Raw genomic sequence first — 9,243 nt, forward strand, 5'->3', positions numbered from 1 at the left:
ACTAGGTGAAAATATCAAATATTTCTGAATGTCTTTAGTATTAGAAGTATTCTTTTCTTACTAAAGTAAATTCATATGAACGTCATACAGAACTTCCGTAGCAAAATGCCAAGCACTGTTCAGATAGCATATGGCCTGCTATCTTGAACCTAAACCAAAACAGCAGTATCTATAACATGTTGGTATTGATTTAAAGAACTGATTTAAACCCTTACATCCGTTTAGAATAGTATAGCACGCTGTTTGAGGGATACGCTCTACCTACAGGAATAAAGCTTGCTTTACACTACAATAACGTTCTATACAACTTTCACTAAGACTCAGACGGCTTAAAACCAAACCTTTATTTAAGCTGATCAGGTTTCAGGTTTCATTTGAAGATACAGATAAGATGTAAAAGCCCCTCCAAAGGCCCTTCCATAAAGGGCACATTAATTCCAAAAATAATGTATCAAAAAAGAGAAGAAAAACATCGGAAGAACACATCGCCATAGCTAACACCCTCTCTCTTCGGCACATGGTAGAAGATTAACAAGTACAAACATCTTTCTGCAGATGACTTCTCACAAAACAAGCTGAGAAACAGTTGAGAATAGAGCTGTTACTCTTCTTGTTGAGAAAGCGTCACCTTTGAAGCACTGACTGATCAGAAGGCAGACTTGCTGATTTGCTTTTCCTGCTTGCAAAAGCAGCAGCTTATGATTCTCCAAAGCCATCTCTTCCTTTTAGCTAAGGGACTGTAGGAGCTGAGTGAAAGCATGCATGACTATTCCTCGTAACCTGCTGGCAGCCCAAAAAGATGTCCCAAGACAAGCCTAGACTGGGGGCACTGACTTTACTGGCTACAGTTTACTTTCAGCATTTCCAAGCAGACGAACTTCGGCAGCTGCCCTGGATCGTGCTAGCTATGGGTCCATTTAGCCCAGCATCCTGTCTCCACCAGGAGCCAGTAACAAATGACTAGGGAAGGAATACAAGAAACGGACAGGGAGGAACAATTGTTCTCTGATTGTCTCTCCCAGCTCCTGAGTCAGAGGCTGCATCCGACCATTACGTTAGCCTTCAGTGGACCTGTCTTCCACTATTTTTTTTCTTAATCCATTTATCTTTTGTCTTCTGCAATGTCTTGTTGCAATGAGTTTTATAAAGGAATACTTGTGAAAAATGCACTTTTGTTTTAAACTTGCTAATACCGATGGGTGCTCCTCTTGACTTTTGTGCTGTGAGAAACAGCGAATAAGCAGAGCCTCTTTCCCTTCTCCAGATGATTTATCGTTCTATAAACTCCTGTATCATTCCCTTCCTTCGTCCCTTTTACTAAGAGTCCTAGGCTTTTTAGTTTCTTTTTCTTCACCGAGAAGTTTAGGCCACTTAACGTTAAGCACTTCTTTGTCACTGGCTAGAACCACTTCTGAATATCTTTCCCTCAACTGTAACCGAATCCTGCTTCCACTTTAGAAGTCTCTCGGTTAAATCTGAAAATGCCGCTATATAAATAGCACCGTTAACAATACCTCTAGGACCAAATAAATTCCCTCTTGGGACATAAGGCAAAACTGAGGGGATAAGAGGCTTGCTCAAACATGGCAGGGAAGAGCAGACCAACCGTTTGGCTCTCAGTCCTGAGTTTTAACTGCTAGACTGCCCTTATCACACCAAGCACATGTTTTGGAATCTAGGGTTGAAAAGTTAGCACCAGTGCAGCGACAGGATCGCAGTCCCGAAAATGGGAGCAGAGCACTTTAAGAGAGCCCTGGGAAGCTGTAACCTGAAGCCTGCGAAGGCTGGGCTGGGGCAGGCAGCAAAAAGCAGATGTGGCTGCACCAAAGCCGCACTGCCCCCGACTCGCCTGGTGGGAACCTGTGCGGCAGTGGCCAAGAGGAGCCCGAGGTAAGGGGCAGCTCAGGCTGCTTCCACTGACCTTTCTCAGAGCCCGCGGCGAGGGGAGTGCCAGGAGGGCACAGGGATGAGACTGGGGACCTGGCAGAGGACCTGGGAAAGGGGAAGAAAGGGACTTCTGCAGGTGTCGAGGGGTAAGACTGGAACCAAATGAGGGATCTTGCCAAAGGGCTGGGAGCCACCAGCATCTGAGGGCCCCTTGTTGCCTGCAGGGCAGAAGCGTGCTTAGGAGCTGGGGCAGTGTTTCGCGCCCCCCCCCCCCCCAGCAACTGCGCTGCAGCAGGGAGGAGGCTTTTTCTTTGCAATAGTAACAATTTTTCATCAAAACTGAGTTGAATGCCCTAGATTTAGTGGCTGCAAGATGCTTCAGAAGTAGTTAGCACCATGGGATGGTGCAATCACAGTCAGCAAGTCTGAACTCGTGGGCGATGTTTTAGAGGACCCCTAGAACAAGAAGCATTTATAAATGATTTGAGACTTGAACCACTACAGACGGAAAGTGAAATATTTCACCTTGTACCTGCAGGGCTTTACAAACAGATAACTCCTAGGCAGAAGGTTTCTTCTCAGCTCATTTCTCTAAATTATCTTCCTGACTGTAACATCACATGCTGCATGCTACTGCTTCTTCCTTTCTTTTTAAGGGCAGCTACAAATTTTAAAATCATGACTGAAACCATCCCACCTCTACTCCAACCAAATTCTTTCCTCTCTGCAGTTTTGGCTGTGCGCTCAGAGACATGCAAATAGCCTCCAGATGTTCAGGCCCATTCAAATGCAAAAGGCTTTGTCTTTCTAAAATGGAAATTACTTTTTGGCAAAGTCTGAGAAATATGAAGCTGGTGACAGTACTGGCAAAAACAATACAAATCTGGAAATCCAATCTCCGCCCAGATACTCCCAGGAGCTCAGTGTAGTTGGAAGCAGAGGTTGCGTTCAGCCTTTTTTCAGAGAAAAGGCTACATTCCATGGAAAACTTTCATCTCCAAACTAGACTGGGCCAAACCTCTTCCACTCAGCACGCAAGAATACCGCTTGGTGCAGGCATCCTCACAAAGCCCTGTCAAAGACCTGCTTAACTTAGGCTCTTGCAGAGCTTCTGTCATCTCTGTTTCAGCATGCTGGCTATTCATTTTAAAACTATGCAATGAGATATGATCAGTCTCTACATCACATCCAATACCATACCATCAAACGCGTTGGTTTGTTCCAGTATAGTACCACCTCTCGATATGCATCTTCTCTACCAGAATACCTCATCTACTCAGAAGCTAGGCTACCAGGAGGTTGCTAAAATCTCCTGGGACATAAGGCACCTTTTTCTCTAAAGCAGGACCTGCCTCCAGAAGAAAACGGTCTCAGTAGAAAAGCGAACAGTGAACTCCCTTTCACTGAAGTAAAACCTCTGCCTGAATAGGCTGGTTCCTGAGCTGTGGCTGTTACAGCCACGTGGCTTTAAGTTGTATTTCTACCAACAGGCATGTTTTCTTTATAGCTGCAGTTAATCTGAAACACATGTTCTTTCTCCTGCTTCACTGGATGCCTGAATCACAGGGGTTAGTTAAATACAAACCTCTTCCTTTAATTTCTGGGAATCTATACAAACATTGCTTGAGTCCCGCCTCAGTGGCGTCTGTTCGCAGGGGCATGACACTTCTGCAGTAGCTCTCGTTTACCCAGGGTGAAACTCGGGGTTACACACTGCCCTTTGCACCAGACAGATCTGTCTGGAAGGGCCACATATGCCAATACAGGAGTGATTAAAACTGGATTTCACAGAAGAGCAGGCTTATAAGCTTTAGGGAGCTTAGTGCTTTTCTCCCTTGCCCCCTCTTAGAAACGCTGAAAGAGCCAAGCTCTGTCTTTCACCTCCTCTCTAGATCTGACCCAATGTCATTTACCTCCAGCCCCTTTCCTCACTCTCTTTTAAGAGAGCTGTTCTACTCTTACTTTATCTAATTGTTTGTTAAATAAGAAGCAAAAGATTCATACAGGTTGTATGGCCTTCCATGTACATGCAGACACAAGAAACATGGCAAAACACAGCCTGAAGCAGGTAACTCATGTAGCAGAGCAGTAGCCAGTTAGCTTTGTCTTCTGCCCTACTCGACACTGTGGATTTGCTACCTTCTATAAATGCTGAAGTTTTGAATTATAAGGTGTAAAACTCCAAAGATACGATTTAGGGCTTTTCTGGACCTTAGCATTTAGTACCTGCCGGCACCCGTGTGGACTGGGCCACACATCTGCTTTTGTGCTCAGGCACAGCCAGGCACACGTGCTTGCCCCATTCTCAAAGTCACTGGGGCCAGGCTGGCTGAATATATCAAGCTATAGAAAAAGAAAACCCAGCTCAGATCAGGTGCCTGTTTCAGATGAGTGCCAGAGTCAGGAAGGGCAAGAAGTAGCATGTGTCATTGCAGTTCCTGTCAAAACTAATTACAGCGAACAGTAGTGGCAGAGATATATTTGTCTCAGTTATTCAAAACTCACTCTGTCGTGTTGATCTCTAGGTTCAGGCATGCAGATTCCAGTGGTTCTCCTCTTCCTGGGTCTCTTAGTTGTCCCAAGTAGATCGCAGAACTCGGCTGCTGGGCAGGTGAGTAGGATATAACAGCAGAGAGCGAGGGATACTTGCAGCAGGTAAATTAATTTTTTAAAGTCTTTCGGAAACATTAAGCACTGCCCTCCTAAGTTACCAGGCTTTTATTTAGCAACATAACAAAGAGTAACTCCTGCTTCACCTAGATAAAACCACAGTAGTTACATGAGGGGATGACCATGAGGCATAAACAGTGGATTCCAATCCTAACACTGCCTTCAACTTTACTGGGACACTTTAAAGTGAAGTTGCTGCTCCTACTCTGTCTCCCTATCAGTAAGATTAAGGCAGTGTTCCTGTGCATCGTAAGAGAACATCTGTAGATTGCTCGCCTTTGAGATGTTTGCCACATCTGTGTCCGCCTTTGTAAACAGCAAGTCTAAACAAAGCACTTCCCTGTACCTGCCAGAACTCTGCCACTGCCGATGGAGGCAACACAGGTGAAGCTGAAGAGGAAGATCCATTCTATAAGAGCCCTGTGAACAAGCTGGCAGCTGCAGTCTCCAATTTTGGCTATGACCTGTACCGGCAGCAGTCTAGCAGAACAGCCACTGCCAATGTGCTACTGTCTCCATTCAGCCTGGCTACTGCACTTTCTGGTCTCTCACTCGGTGAGTTCCTGCCCTTTCTCCTCACACACTGTTTGGCCTGAAAGGCCTTCCTTCATACTGTTGTCCTGGTTGTTGGCAGGCGCTGGAGAGCGAACAGAAGATGTGATTTCCCGAGCTCTCTTCTATGATCTGCTTAACAAAGCTGAAGTCCACAACACCTACAAGGACCTACTGACCAGTGTCACTGCACCGGAGAAGAGCCTGAAAAGCGCCTCCCGAATCATCTTGGAAAAAAGTAAAAGTCACTCCTCCCTCTATCAAAATCTACCTAAATAACTAGCAGCAGGTAGAACACAGTCAGCAGGTAACAGCACAGTAACAGCTTGGGCTCTGACATCCTGCTGAGCCTGGAGCCAGGCAGCACGTGGAATGCTGTTGCCGCTCCAGATAAAACCTGGAAAGTTTGTGTGTATATACATAAATGATCAGACTTATGTGCCAAAAGACACTGGAGACAGAGCAACTAGCATGCAGAAGGCTTGAAAAAGCTTGCTGTGAGGATTTTACCTGTGCAGGTGTTGCTAACTCCCAGGAATCACAAACTGCATTTTCTACACGTGATAGCGTTCAGTTGTATTCCTTTCTTTAAATTCTCGCAGGACTATTTGAAACGTCTGCTTTCAGCATGCACTGAATATCCGAGAACGCCAAGAGCTGTATTTTGGCTAGTTAACTTGCTGGTTCCAAAAATCCAAGAGGTTGAGTAAGCTGCACTCCTACAGAGAGCCGAAGGAGGAAGACAGACTGATGTAGGAATAGCTGTGTCTAAATCTTCTGTTCTAATCTCCCATCTTTACTTTTCAGGAGAGGGTTTCCCCATACTCCAACATCCTTGGCTATAGGATTTGGATCCATTTCCTCCATGCACTCAGTCATTCTTCAAAGCAAGTGTCTATGCCTACAACCACAGATCTGTTTTATGAGAGGACTGCTGTGCTAGGCCTGTGATTGCAATCTACTGCCTTCAGATCATTTTGATATGAGAGCTGGCTGCAGTATTGATCTTTGTGTTCCCCAGGACTGAGGATGAAGCCTGGTTTTCACAGCCAGCTGGAGAAGTCCTACAAAATGCGGCTGAGGATGCTCAGTGGCAATTCCCAATTAGACCTCCAAGAGATCAACAACTGGGTACGGCAGCAGACAAAGGGAAGGATTCTGCGGTTTATGAAAGACATGCCCACAGATGTCAGTATTCTCCTTGCTGGGGCTGCTCACTTCAAGGGTAAGAACCTTGCGTACTTTGTTACAGATAGGGTCCATTAAGCACGTTTTACAAGAGATGTGATTTCGCTGCCAATAGAGCAAACAGCGCCAAAGAGACAAAGTATCAGAAGAATGTCTTTGAACACAAGGTATGAAATATTTGCTCAATAAACAACAGGAAATACATGCTACCTGAACACGAAACAGTTCTTGAAGAAGGAATTATTACTGTTAGAAAGCTGAGTCTTGACGTGTTTGCAGTAAAAGACAGGAGAAGAAAGTTCAGGCTTGTAAAACTCAATGGCAAGAAAGAGAATACTACCTCTTAGGGAAGGCACAGCTGTAAAGACCGTACTGAGCCTTGGTACCACTGTAGAGGGAATGGAGGGAGATACTAGAGAGCTGTTCTAGAACGTACTGTAATCTAGAGTCTACACAAGTAGGTGTCCTGGAGATTTATCACTTAGAGACAGCAAGCAAAACACAAAGGGCGGGGAGAAAAGCACTTTGTGTGCATTGACACAATTGTTACCCTTTAAAATAGTTTTGTAATTACATAAGTAGACATCAGCTTCCCAACTGCTACTCCACCCATACGCTGGCTTGATTTTTTATTTCGCATTTAGCCAATTCTCAGATGGGAAGGAGGGGCCTAAGAGTGGTAACAGATCAATAGGTCCAATCAGTCTATTTCCATCTCTATCATCATTCAGTTATGCCTCAGCTCCTAAAGCACAAATACTGCATACATAAAGCACAAGATTACTCAACCACAGACACATCCCTGGTTTGCTACACTATTATTCCAGAAGATCCTCTGTTTTATTTTTTTAAAAACAGGGACATGGGGAACAAAGTTTGACACCAAGATGACTGCTCTAAAGGACTTCCATCTGGATGAGGACAGAATTGTGAAGGTGTCCATGATGTCAGACCCCAAAGCCATACTGCGATATGGTTTTGACTCAGAACTCAACTGCAAGGTCAGAGAGCAAATGTTGCACAAAATCTCTTAACCCTACTGGGGAACAGGCTTAGCTACACTTACTTGTTAACCCATTCCAGAAGAAAGCCCTGCTCTTCCTGCCAGACTAGCTTTGTGATCCCTGACTTTGAAAGGCAGCGTCTTGATTCCCTTTAGAATATTCTACTTTTCCAATGACCATTTGACATGCAGAGTCCTACTCACCTGCACTGCTCTACCTAAAACTGGGCAAGAAGGGCAGGGCGCACTCCCCAAAACTTTTCAATCTCTACCTCTTTCAACAAATCTTTCACTGTAGCATGAGCTCAGAAGAAGGTGTTCCAGCTGAGAATCCCCCAAAGCAATACCGCAGCTCACTACAGGATTCAACAGGTGAGAGAGAGCATTTGCCATGTAATAGCAGAGAGGGTGCAACATTTTTTGATGAAAGCCTGGCCCCCAGAGGGGTCAGGAAACATAAGGTATAATAAAAGCAAACAGGGAAGAAGACAAGATATACAGCTGGAATGGCTGACCAGGCAGTCAAGATTCAGGCCTGTGCCTGGTACTGGGAGGGTAAAACTGTTTACCCTGGGTATGATCCTTTCTTATTTATGACTGGCCTTCCAGATTGCCCAGCTGCCACTGACTGGGGAAGTCAGTGCCACATTCTTCCTGCCTACGAAGGTGACTCAAAATTTGACTCTGATTGAGGAGAGTCTCACTTCTGAGTTTGTCCACGATGTAGACAAGGAGCTGAAGACAGTCCACGCTGTGCTAAGCTTGCCAAAAATAAGGCTGAACTACGAAGAGGCACTTGGCAACACTTTAAAGGAGACAAGTACGTACATTACGCTCCCTCTACAGACCGCTAGGGCTCAAAGCACTAAGCAAGTTGCTTCCTGCTATCAGAAAAATATGAAGTTGGTGGGTTATTAGTTAGGTTCTGCTGTCAGTATGTACAGACTTCACTGGCAATCAAACCTCCTTCCTCCAAGACCCCTTAGCTTTTTAATCAGATCTTTCCACAGAGCTTATGCAATCTTTCTGAGATTAAGAGAGAGAAGCTCAGTACAAACAGATGTAAACTTCTTCTCCCTGTTACCACCAATAAGCTCTGCCTGAGCAGCTACGCGCCCTCTTGAATCACAGCATTGGCAGTACCACTCCCTCAACCCACATCTATGTTTTTAGCTAATGGAATTCTCTTCCTTCCTTCCAGGGCTCCAGTCACTTTTCACGTCACCTGATTTTACCAAGATTACTGCCAAGCCCATTAAGCTATCTCACGTGCAACACAAGGCAATTCTGGAGCTTAACGAAGATGGGGAAAGATCCACACCAAACCCCGGGGTGAACGCTGCTCGTCTGACTTTCCCCATAGAGTATCATGTGGATAGACCTTTTCTTCTAGTGCTGCGAGATGATACGACTGGAACCCTGCTTTTTATTGGCAAGATTCTGGACCCCAGGAGCATTTAGATCCCTTCTCAGTAGTCTGCAATGGTGAGGCCCAAAGAGAAAGGGTGGTATTGGGAGGGATACCGGTTCCCTGCTCTGCTGCACAAAGACACAACTTGCAAATCTTATGCCTTCATGCTGCAATAAAAGAGCTTTTGCCATTTATCTCAGTGAGCCCCAGTATTCTCCCTTGAAACGTTGTCCTGTCTATGTCATGTGCCTTCACACCCCCATTTTCCCCAGACTGAGCCACAGCACAGTTTGGTGTCCCATATGCAACCTCAGTCTGGTGTATACTGCATTTTCCCCTCTCCTGTCTTCCAAGCTGAAGCTAGTTGTGTTCACACTGAATTCCTCATCCCTCCCAGGTCTGCTCTGGCAAGCCCTCCAAATTCTGAAGGATCCCCTTCGTACAGCTTGTAAGTTTGTACTTCCCAGCCTGCTCCCTCATCCATTCCAACCTTCGCGCTAGCAAGAATGAAAGTGCTGACTTGGTAGGCAGA

General features: G+C 45.4%; 1 protein-coding gene across 1 annotated transcript; it reads left to right on the forward strand.

Annotated features, from left to right (window-relative positions):
* The first annotated feature begins 1,774 nt into the window (after positions 1-1,774).
* SERPINF1 (serpin family F member 1) lies at positions 1,775-8,905 on the forward strand. Its single transcript, XM_009675909.2, has 8 exons — positions 1,775-1,890; positions 4,413-4,498; positions 4,911-5,112; positions 5,192-5,347; positions 6,131-6,334; positions 7,156-7,298; positions 7,910-8,120; positions 8,502-8,905. The coding sequence occupies exons 2-8, from the start codon at positions 4,421-4,423 to the stop codon at positions 8,759-8,761; spliced, it is 1,254 nt and encodes a 417-aa protein (XP_009674204.2). The 5' UTR covers positions 1,775-1,890; positions 4,413-4,420; the 3' UTR covers positions 8,762-8,905.
* The last annotated feature ends 338 nt before the right edge of the window (positions 8,906-9,243 follow it).

Source organism: Struthio camelus, chromosome 16, assembly GCF_040807025.1.
Source record: "Struthio camelus isolate bStrCam1 chromosome 16, bStrCam1.hap1, whole genome shotgun sequence".
Taxonomy (NCBI): Eukaryota; Metazoa; Chordata; class Aves; order Struthioniformes; family Struthionidae; genus Struthio; species Struthio camelus.

Coding starts and splice junctions, on each gene's coding strand:
- SERPINF1 (XM_009675909.2), top strand. CDS start 4,421: ATGCAGATTCCAGTGGTTCTCCTCTTCCTGGGTCTCTTAGTTGTCCCA. Junction 5,113..5,191: donor ACTTTCTGGTCTCTCACTCG/GTGAGTTCCTGC, acceptor GGTTGTTGGCAG/GCGCTGGAGAGCGAACAGAA. Junction 5,348..6,130: donor CCGAATCATCTTGGAAAAAA/GTAAAAGTCACT, acceptor TGTGTTCCCCAG/GACTGAGGATGAAGCCTGGT.